Genomic DNA, 10,970 nt, shown 5'->3' on the forward strand with positions numbered 1-10,970 from the left:
AATATTTGTATATTATTAATTACTTCTTCCCTTTTTACTTGTTTAATGTGGATACCAGAAAGTTTTTAGTCATATACATAATTTAAATATATCTTGGAGTTCCTGCCATGGCACAGTGGGTTAAGAATCCCATTGCAGTGGCTCTCTCATTTGCTGCAGAGGGGTGGGCTCAATCCCCTGCCCAGTGCAGTCAGTTAAAGGATCCAGCACTGCCGCAGCTGTGGCATAGGTCAGCAGCTGTGGCTTGGATTCAATCCCTAGCCCAGAAATTTCCATATACCATGAGCAGGGCCATTTAAAAAAATGTGTCTCGAAATATACTTCCATTGGGCCTCGATGACTTAAAACTTAGAAATAAGATAAAAGGGAAACAGACCCACTCAGGGATTATCTGATTCTCTGGGGTAATAGGAATATGCCTTATTATTTATCACTGATTAAGGGCCAAACTCTATAAAGTTTGGATATTAACTTTGCAAATGTTTTTTGCAAATCATAAGAAGATTTAGTTGCAATCAATTTTTGTCTGATAAAGTTGAAAATAATTTGTTTTGTTTGTTGTCTGGCTGCACCCACTGGCAAACAGAAGTTCCCCAGCCGAGGATGGAACCAGTGACACCTCAGAGACAATGCCAGATCCTTAACCCACTGCACCACAGCAGAAATTCCCACAAATAATTTCTGATGGAATGATTTTTGCCCAGTAAACAAAAAGAAATTAAGGTTTTATCACCCTGTAAGACAAGAATGCATTTTGAATATCATTTTTTCAATCTTATTTCACCATTCTTTCTTTTCACTGACTAAACATACTTCCATCTCATCTATATGGTTTTGAGTTAACTGTACTATCTTCCTGGTTCTGGATTTTTTTTGTTTTTGTTTTTGTCTTTTTAGGGCCTCACCCACAGCATACGGAGGTTCCCAGGCTAGGGGTTGAACTGGAGCTGTAACTGCCGGCCTACGTCACAGCCACAGCAACGCAGGATCCGAGCTGCATCTGTGACCTACACCACAGCTAACAGCAACGCTGGATCTTTAACCCACTGAGTGAGGCCAGGGATCAAACCCACGTCCTCATGGATACTAGTCGGGTTCATTACCACTGAGCTACAACGGGAAGTCCTGGTTCCAGATATTCTGAGCAAGCACTTACTATATGCCAGGCCCTGTACCTGACTTATGTTATCAACTTCACATCTCACAAGAGTCCTAATGGTAGACTAAAATTTCCCATTATAATCCCAATTAAGAGATGAAGAAACTGAGGCTTGGAGAGAATTTCCTAGCTCGCTTTCACTCAGAGTGAAAAAAGGTACATACAAAGCAGTAATGGGTGGGATTTAAACCTGGTCATCTGGTCTCTAAATCTTTATTCTATACTGGTCCTTTTTTAAGCAGGAAACTGTGTCCCCCTCAAATAAAAAAAAAAAATTTAAAAAGGTATGTTGAAGTCCTGACCCCCAGGATCAGTGAATATGATCTTATTTGGTAATAAAGTCTTGCAGATTTAATCAATGTAAGATGACTAATCTCTAATATGACTTTGTAAGAAGAGGGAAATGTGAACACAGACACACAGGGAGATCTCCCATGGGAGGAAGGAGGCAGAGACTGGAGGCTGAAGAAGCCAAGGAGCTCCTCGGGCTCCCAGAAGCCAGAAGAGGCAAGGTAGGCTCCTCCCCCAGTGGCTGTGAAGGGAGTGGGGCACCTCCCAACACCTTGCTTTTGGACTTCTGGCCTCCTGCATTGTAAGTCAATACATTTCTGTGGTTTTAAGCTACGCAGTTTGTGGTATTTTGCCTCAGCAGCCCTGGGAAGCTAATGCAGTCTCTGAAATGGACAACACTCAGTGATTACACAGAAGTGGGGGTAAGAGGGGCACCATCAGCAATATGAGACCCACACCTGGAGGAAATCCTTCCTCTGTCCCTCACCTGTGCTTTCAACACGCCCTTCCCCAACTCCCAGGGCACCGTATCAGAACTGTGTCTGGGCCTCCCCAACCACACTGGGGACCTGCAGAGGTGAAAGCCTTTGTAATGGGCAGGAGGGATTACTGGGTGTCCTGCCTAGCACACTGTTCTGGGTTAGCTCCACTTTTCACTGTCTTAAACTGTGACAGTAATACCAGACCCACGGTAACCTGAGAGCAATGCAAAAGATCCCTGCCTGGTGGAATACACTTGAGTATTTCCACCTGGATATTGACCAGTTCAACATCCACTCATGAATTTGTTTCAGCATTCCTGATGTCCTGTATGCACGAGCTCTTGGAATTCTCCTTTGAACTGGCTGTAACATTTTGCAGGCTCCCTCACTCATGAGTGAGTTAAGTAAAATCTTTGACAAGGGTTCATCTTGTATCTGTGTAAAAGCCATGAGCCATTTATGTTTTTTAAAATAAGAGTTAAAGTTCCCAGTGTGGCTTAGTGGGTTAAGAACCCAACTAGTATCCATGAAGATGCAGGTTCGATCCCTGGCCTTACTCAGTGGGTTAAGGATCTGGCATTGCTTTAAGCTGTGGTGTAAGCTGCAGATTTGTTCAGATATGGCATCGCTGTGGCTGTGGTGTAGGCTGGCAGCTGCAGCCCTGATTAGACCCCTAGCCTTGGATCTTCCATATGCCGCAGGTGTGGCCCTAAAAAAGAAAAAAAAAAAAATGATCCTTCAACACCTGTTTCAGCTCGAGGACTGTGCGTTGTCACCCACTGCAGGCCTAAGCAGGATGGAGGGGGTCAGGCCATGCTGGGGAGACGTGAGAGGAACCTTCATGCCCAAAGCCCTAGGGGAATCCTAGAGTCTTTTCCCCACCTTGGAACTTCCTCCAAAGATTAGAAAAAAAGCCCCCCCACTGAGATGAGGTGATAAAAGGAGGATTTCCAGCCTCAACACCCTCAGAAGCCCGGGAGTCCTCTGACTTACACCACCAAGATGGCAAAACGCAGGCTCAGAGCTGCCTGAAATTGTGTAATACACTGGGAGCAGGTCCTGCCTGTCAAAGCATAAACCACATGGGACAACGTTAAACAGGCAAGAAGCCTCATTCAAGGGTATTCCAACGGGAGACAGAGGCCAGAGCTCAGTCTGAGCTCAACTCGGTGAAACACAAGGCAGTTGGGTTTTAGAAGTGGGCTCGGGAGTGGAGGTCGTAGGTCATCTGTGTTTGCTAACTGGCTTCACCTAAAGCAAAGTTTTGAAATTTTCTTGTATCTTGGGGAAAAGGGATAGTTTCACAATTTGGAGAAAGACCCCCACTGAGGTCAGGCTTCTAGGATAAACGGGAGATGGAGGTACTATCTCCTTGGATGTTTCTATTTCAAAGAGACGGTTCCCAGGTCCTTAAGAAAGACATTGCCTGGGTTGTAAAACTGGCAAGAGGTTTGTTTTTTGTCTTTTGTAAGGTTTTTTTTGTTTGTTTGTTTGTTTTTTGTGTTTGGCTTTTTAGGGCTGCACCCACAGCATATGGAGGTTCCCAGGCTAGGGGTCAAATCATAGCTACAGCTGCTGGCCTACACCATAGCCACAACCACACCAGATCCGAGCCATGTCTGCAACCTACACCACAACTCACGGCAACACTAGGTTCCTGACCCACAGAGCAAGGCCAGGGATCGAACCAGCAACCTCATGGTTATTAGTCAGACTCGTTTCCGCTGTGCCACAACAGGAACTCCTGGCGAGAGGTTTTTAAAGAGATTTATATACATCTCAAAAGGGCAGAAAAAATTTATGATGACAAGTTTTCTAAAGTAAATGCTCTAAGAAACAGGAGGTTAGGCCATCTGGATTCTCACCCCAGCCCTGGATTCCAAGGGCTGGGGTGAGAGGGAGGACAGCAGTTTAGAGTCAGGAAGAAGTCTAGCTAAAGTTTAGTTAAGCTGAGGGAAAAGTTACAGCCCTCTTGGTCATGAGCTATAAAGCTGGTCTGCCTGGGTTCAAATTTGGATTCCCTGCTTATTAGCTGGGTGACCCAGGGCAAGTTACTCAACCTCTCTGGGTCTGGTTTCCTCATCTTATAAAAAGCCGATGATTAATACTTAACTCATAGAATACTTAACTCACAGATGGTTGTGTAGATTAAATAGGTTAATCCAAGTACCACACTTAAACCTGTATTTGGCACATAATAAATATATTACTTGCTGTGGGTTAAATTACTTTTATCGTTTGGAGCCTGGGGTTTAGCCAATCATCCCATCTGAGAGTTTATATGGAAAATTAAATGAAAGGATGGATGCAAACAACCTTAGCACAAGCCTAGCATCTGGTAAGACTTTTTTTATTCTTTTTGCCCCCACCATATGGAGTTCCCGGGCCAGGGATCAGATCCAAGCCGCAGTTTCGACCTACACTGCAGCTGTGGCAATACTGGATCCTTCAACCCACTGTGTCAGGCCAGGGGTCAAACGTTCAACCTTGGCACTGCAGAGACACCACCAACCCCGCTGCACCAAAGGGGGAACTTCTGGTAAAACTGTTCAATGACTAACATTCCTGTAACTATAGTTACTATTACAGATACTTGTTTGTTGCTCAGGCTCTTATTCCCTATTGTGTTCCTATCATCACTATTTCCCACTATTTCACTATTACCTCACACTATTCTCTAGTATTAACAGTAAAGCAGATATCTATGAAAGAAAAACAGCATCTCAGACAGAGAGCGGATCCGTGGTTGCCAAGTGGGAGGGCGGTTGGGGAGGGATGGAGTGGGAGTTTGGGATTAGCAAAGGCAAACTAATATACATAAGATGGATAAACAACAAAGTTCTACTGCAGAGCACATGGAATTATATTCAATGTCCTGTGATAAACCATAATGGAAAAGAATGAGAAAAAGAATATATATATAAACTGAATCTCTTTGGTATAGAGCAGGAATTAACCCAGCATTGTCAATCAACTATACTTCAATAAATCTGTTTAAAAAATAGCAGTGTCGGCAATTACCATTATTATCTCAGCTATTCCCCACACCTGCTCCCCCTCCATCCAGCAGGCCCGAAGCCTACCAACGCCTCTTCTTCCTAAGCTTGGCTTTTCCTTCCTGAACCTCCAAGCCTTCATCTGATTGGAGGAGATGGTGGTGGGGCTCAGGCCCCAAGTTCCCAACAGGAAGCAAAGACTGACAGCAGCACCCGCCAGCTCTTTGGCTCAGCCCCAGTGGTGGCTGAGCCACTGAATGATTCTTAAGAAAGCACAGAGTGCCAAGGTGGGTGGGGCCTGAGGACAGTGTACAAAGCCATGAAACAAAGCTCTCATCTGTTCCCAAGCCTTACTGAAAGTCCCCTCACCCTCCACCCTGCTCGATGGCCTCACCCGCTCTCCCCCTCACCAGTGGGATCACCCAACAGTGGGTATAAACTTCAGGAGATGAAAGGAGATCAAACCTGACTTCCCCCAGGGCTGTGACTCTGGACCTCAGTTTCTCTATTTTGACATTCCCACTCTGCTCAGCTTCAGGAGGTTAGTGTAAGCGGCTGAAGTAGAAATAACTCCTTTAAAACACTATACAAAGTAATTAAACTTTTATTGAAGCCTTTCTGTGCCAGACACTGACCACACCAAGGCATAAGGCATGGGTCCCTGCCCTTGAGGAGCTCACAGTCTGGAAAAGAAGACAAAGGCGCCAAAATGATTCCCACAAGGAAGGAGGGGTGGGGGCAGAACCGTCAGAAGAGGGAGCCATTCCGCCACCACCCGCCCCCTCCTTTTCCAGGTTGGCTGTGAGACAGCGAACAGGAAGCTTATCCTTGTCTCCTCCACCTTCCCTGGGCCAGCTCTGACCTTCCTCTGTCCTAGGCACCACGAGGAGACCAGGGAGAGACAAAGATGAGGGAGATACCATTGCTGCCCTCAAAACGCTAGAACACCCTGGCAGGATATATATATATATACAACGGTGACTTTGTCTCGAAGCCGCAAACCAGTGCAGCGGAAGCTGGGGGTCCGGGGGAGACTGGGAGAACAGGGGCTGGGCCAGCCCAGTCCAGGGGTGGGAAAGGGAGTAATGGCAAGAGACAGTACCCTGGGCCAAGGAAGTGGGGCAAGAGGTGGAGAAGCTCATAGTAGGATACCAACAGCTGCAGCCAACAGAAGAGCCGCCAACCCCGCAGAGGGAGCGGCAGAGCCTTTATTATTATAATGAGGCTCATTTTTGGTAGGATACTGCCCCATATTTCTACGGTCCTGGTGGCCACCAGCACCTCCAACCAAGCTAGATTCTGTTTCCTGGGAGTTTTCAGTTTCAACCTTTTGTGGAATCTGGCTGGTCCGAGCTGGAGTGGGTTTGGAGGTGGAGGTGAAGGTGGTTGGGGCCGGGGTGGAAGTAGTGACAGAAGTGGTTGGGGCCAGAGTGGTGGACGGAGGAGGGGGCAGCAGGACGAGGGGCGGCAATCGAGGGGAGAAGTAGGTCTTGTTGCGGAGGTCCGAGTTACAACGGGACCCCTGGCAGCAGGAGCCGCTGAGCGTGAACCCGGGGCCTGTCACGGAATCCCGGGTGCAGAACTCATCCTGGACGCAGCCCCGGACAGGCAAGGACACAGTCACATTAGCTGCAGGGGGGAGACACAGGTACGACCGTGGTTGGAGGGATGGGGTAGGTACAGCCAGAATGAAACTTAGGGGTGAAACAAGGACAAGAATTCCCAAAACAGGGACCGAAGGACTCTGGATACATTAACCCAAAAGTCTCAATTCAGGCCCCACTTGGAGAAACACCATCCCACTGTCTTTGACATATAGTGGACTCCATTTCCCAGAGTAGTTTGGGAGGGGGAAAAATGTGTAGGCCGAAGTACAAGTCCCACAATGCCTTGGAAGAAAGGTTTGCAATGGGATACAACACCCCTCACAGGCAAAACAGATCATGGCCTCCCCTCTCCCTTCTCCCACCCCACCAGAATCCAGTCAGAACTACATCTCCCACAATACAATTGGCAAAGGATGGGATTTGAAGACCATCTCCCATGGTTCCCTGAGACAAGAGACCAGCACCACATCTCTCCTAATATTTTGGGACAAGTGGGGACCCTAACCCCTTGAGCCTCTAGGAGTCAGAATGATTCCCCACGCTGCCTGGGCAGAAGCTTGGAGGCTTAAACACATTTCCCAATGCACATCCGCCCATTCTGCAGGCCTCTGCGAAAACGTATTTCTCCCAAAACTCGAGGACAAAAGCATTCCTATTCCCGAGTTAAACTGGGGCTAGGACGGCAGTTCTCATGATGCTCTAGGACAAGAACTTAGGCCTCCAGTTTCCACAATGCGCTGGAGGTGGAGGAACCCTCTCGGCAAACGGCTGCTACCCACCCTCCATTGAGGCCTCAGAAAAGCCACCGCAACCCGTGCAGGCCCGGTACGCCAAAGCTCGCTCACCTGCCGTCAAGGTGACGTTGCCGTCGAAACAGCCCTTGTAGACGTGGTCGCTGGCGTTGTAGCACCTCACGACGGGCGGCGCCGTTCCCTGGCACGCCTCGCGGCTCAGCCCCACGCAGCTGTAGCACTCGACGCCGTTGGGGCCGTAGGCACTCTCATTGCCTGCGAGGGGAGCGGGGAGCAAGGGAGGGGTCGACGGTGCTCAGGAAGCACAGCTCGGGGGTCCCTTCCGCCCTGTCTTCACCCCTCGACGGACACTCGGCCTCGCGGCCCCGCCCCAGGGCGTGGCCCCGCCCCCAGCCCGTGCGGAGATCTCCCGCCTCCAGCTGGTGGCGGCCCCCAGCCACTCCGCCCAGAGGTGGCCCCGCCCCGGGTCTAGGGCCCCGCCCCCACCGACCTGCGGGGTTGAGCCCTCGCGAGGTTAGGTTGAGCTTGGCATTGCAGCGGTCCTGGGAGCACTGCTGCAGCTGGATGAAGGCCAGGAGCCCGTAAAGGTCCAGTCCGCGGTCATTCTTGCCGGGGAGGCCCGAACCGCAGCCCCGCACAGCCACCGAGAATTGCCCGTGGACTGCAGAAGGGAGGGGGCTGGATTAGAGGGGCAGGCCTCTGGGAGCCGCCTCCAATAGGCCCGTACCAGAGGATAGATAGGTCAGGGTGGCAGGGCGGAGGGCTCAGAGAGATGCTATCTGAAAGCAAAGAACCAAAGTCCGAGGGGCGAAACCTCAAAGAGCTGAGTCCGAGGGGACAGACAGGCTGACAGACACTCAACACAATTGACAGCGGAGGGCCAAGAGTGGAGCGAGGACACAAGGGGCACGACCGTAGAGGATCAGAACTGCAGAAAACAACATCAGAAGGAACTGAGACTGATAAAAAAGGCACAGGATCAGAGACAGATGGGCCTCCTAGGAGCTGTGGCCTCAGATAGCAGCGGGTCAGAGGGGATGAGCCTCAACTCAGGGACCGCAGGAGATGACCTCTAGAGGGATATCCATCACCAAGGGCCCCGCTGGATGGGAGAGGCTGAGTTGGGGTGGGGAGTATACTGGCAGGGACAGAAGTGGGTAGGAAGATCTCAGTGGTGCCGGGGAAATGGATAGGGTGTGCCCTGGAAGGAGACGAGTTGCCAGTTCTCCCAGTTCACCCCACCCATCCGCAAGTCTCAGTCCGCACCCCTCTAAACCCTAATGGCGCGGTCGTGCTGAAGGACCCAGGCCAGGCTGGAAGAATAGGGTGGTGTTGAAGGGGGTGTGGCCAAATTCAGAGGGAGGGGTGGAACCATAAGGAGGTGGGGCCCGGGTGGAGGTTCTTGAAGGGGTAAAGCAGGGGACCCCCGAGGCCCCACTCACTAGTTTCCACCGCTCCGACGGCCTCTGTGCAGACTTGCACGCCCGGCGCGCACTTCACCGTCTTCATCTTCTGCGGAGAGCATCCGTCATCTGCTTTCTGCACGCAGCTGTAGCACTCCAGGGCCTGCGCTCCTAGGGGTTGGGGACAGGTAGAACTGAGCGATCCCTACTGAAGCCTCTTCCCTCAAAAGGGAAGTAGTCCTTCCCACTTCCTGTGTCCCTATGCAACCCTACTGCACACCCTTTTCCAGGGCGGGAGTAAAGAAAACCTCTCCCCAGGTCTGAGGCCATGGGAGAAATTGTGTCCCTTCCCTTCAAGCTCCCTATGCAACAGCGGGAGCATCTTTCCCACGGCCCTTAAGACCAAGGTGAAGGATGTCTGCCGTGGATGGGGCGGGGGGAGGTGTGGGGGGGGGGGAGACACTCCTTTCTGCAGTTCTCCACTCAGGATGGGAGAGTTTTACCCACATTCAAGTGGGCTCAGTGAGGGAACCCTTCCCACAGCCCCCTCTGACGAGGCAGGTCAGCTTTCCCACTGCTGCAGATGGAAGAAGATCTTTTCCCACAGCGCCCTGTGCTCAGGATGGGAGCTCCTTCCCACAGCCCTCTCTGCAGGGGATGAGGGAACCCTCCACCCTTGAGCTTCCCACTCTACCCTCCCGGCCCCCTTCCAGCAGCAGACTCACCTTCTGCAAGCAGCAGCGGTAGCAGCAGCAGCCAGCCTGTAGTCCAGATCACTGCCCCAGCGCCTGCTTTCCCGGCAGGGTCCATGGTTCGGTCCTGCTCTCTCGGCTTCCCCCCTAGGTGTGCCGCCTCCCAACCTGGGCCCTCTTACCTGAGCCCAGGATGAGTAACCTCCCCCCAGGGCAACCATGGCCTTGCTCAACTGGGCCAAATCAGCGTCAGCCATGGGGCGAGACACCCGCCCCTGGGTGCGTCACCCACAGTTGCCAAGGAGGGAAAGGGCAGGGCGTCAAGCTTCTGTGGCAGTTCCCAGGAGAAAGTCTGTGTCTTTGAGGGGTGGAGGGGAGAGCGCCGAGGCTCAGGGAGAGGGTCTGCCCAACCCTCAGCATTTAGTAAATATGGAATGAGATGCAGGTTTTGGGCCGGCTGATGCTGGAGAGGAAGAACCAGTGCCTGTCCTCACAGAGCTCACAGTCTTATGGGGGCGACAGGTATCAATCACATCATCTGACAAATTGTTATTTACAGCAAGGACAATGAAGGAAGAAGTGTAGGGAGCTACAAAGTGTGGAAGCTAGAAGTGGGGCTGGTGGAGCCTCCCTGAGGCTGTAAATCAAGTGGCCTCACAATCTCAATGAATCGGAGGTTCAGCCAGTGAAGCAGGTGAGGGTGGAGGCAGAGCACACAGCAGAGCAGAAGGAGAAGCACATGCAAAGACGGATGAGAAACAGCACCATTCAGACACAGAGAGGAGAGCGCAGAAGGGGAGGGGGTGCAAACTGAGGCAGAAGAGCCAGGCGCAGGCCAGACCGGCAGGGCATTATAGGCCCCGAGGAGAGATTTGAATGAATTCTGAGAAAGATGGAGAATGTTTCAAGGGGTCTCAACCAGCTGGAGGACACAATCAGATTTGCTGGTTTAATCTATCAGTCTGGCAAATGAGGCCAAAATTATCAAGAAATGCATGGAAGAAGGAAGAGTGATTCACTAATCTCATGCAATTACACAGCCATGAAAACAGGCCAGCCTCTGGCCTGCACAGCAATATGAATCTCAACAACTTCGTGTTGCACTCAAGAAGACTTAAATAAATAAAACATACCATGTGACTGCATTTCTATGAAGTTCTAGGACAGACAAGCTAATCAGTGGCCATGGAAATCAAAATGGTGACTGCAAAGAGCACTGGCCCAGAGGAGCAATAGTAAGGAGCCCCCACTGTCTTCATCTGGGCAGTAGTTACCTGCGTGTACAAATAGACAGAGAATCACAGGAAGTTCCCATTGTGGCTCAGGTAACGAACCCAACTAGTATCCAGGAAGATGGGGGTTCAATCCCTGGCCTTGCTCAGTAGGCTAAGGATCCGGTGTTGCTATGAGCTGTGTAGGTCGCAGATGAGGCTCCTATCTGGCGTTGCTGTGGCCATGGTGTAGGCCGGCAGCTGCAGCTCCAATTCAACCCCTAGCCTGGGAACCTCCATATGCCCCATGTGCGGCCCTAAAAAGATCGAAAAAAAATGGGGCCACACTGTGACCACAGTGGAGACACCATCAGGAC

The 10,970-nt window shown here is 50.9% G+C and overlaps 1 protein-coding gene across 3 annotated transcripts in view; it reads right to left on the bottom strand.

Moving 5' to 3' along the window:
- Positions 1–9,540, bottom strand: part of LYPD3 (LY6/PLAUR domain containing 3) — a 111,471-nt gene extending 101,931 nt beyond the window's left edge. For 2 of the 3 annotated variants that reach the window (XR_014806292.1, XR_014806291.1), the window contains exons 1-4: positions 9,416–9,540; positions 8,730–8,861; positions 7,778–7,948; positions 7,381–7,542 (exon numbers count right to left, since the gene is read on the bottom strand). Coding sequence is in view for 1 of the 3 variants with exons in the window: in XM_003481875.5 (XP_003481923.1) it covers positions 6,067–6,557; positions 7,381–7,542; positions 7,778–7,948; positions 8,730–8,861; positions 9,416–9,500 (1,041 nt within the window). In the remaining 2 variants the exon portion in view is untranslated. Of the gene's footprint in view, positions 1–5,514; positions 6,558–7,380; positions 7,543–7,777; positions 7,949–8,729; positions 8,862–9,415 lie in introns of those variants that run through there. The other variant, XM_003481875.5, reaches the window with a different exon arrangement.
- Between the last annotated feature and the right edge of the window lie 1,430 nt (positions 9,541–10,970).

Source organism: Sus scrofa, chromosome 6, assembly GCF_054392235.1.
Source record: "Sus scrofa isolate SSC_HxYL_T2T_F1_AM1 chromosome 6, Sscrofa_HxYL_maternal_Yorkshire_Landrace_v2.0, whole genome shotgun sequence".
Taxonomy (NCBI): domain Eukaryota; kingdom Metazoa; phylum Chordata; class Mammalia; order Artiodactyla; family Suidae; genus Sus; species Sus scrofa.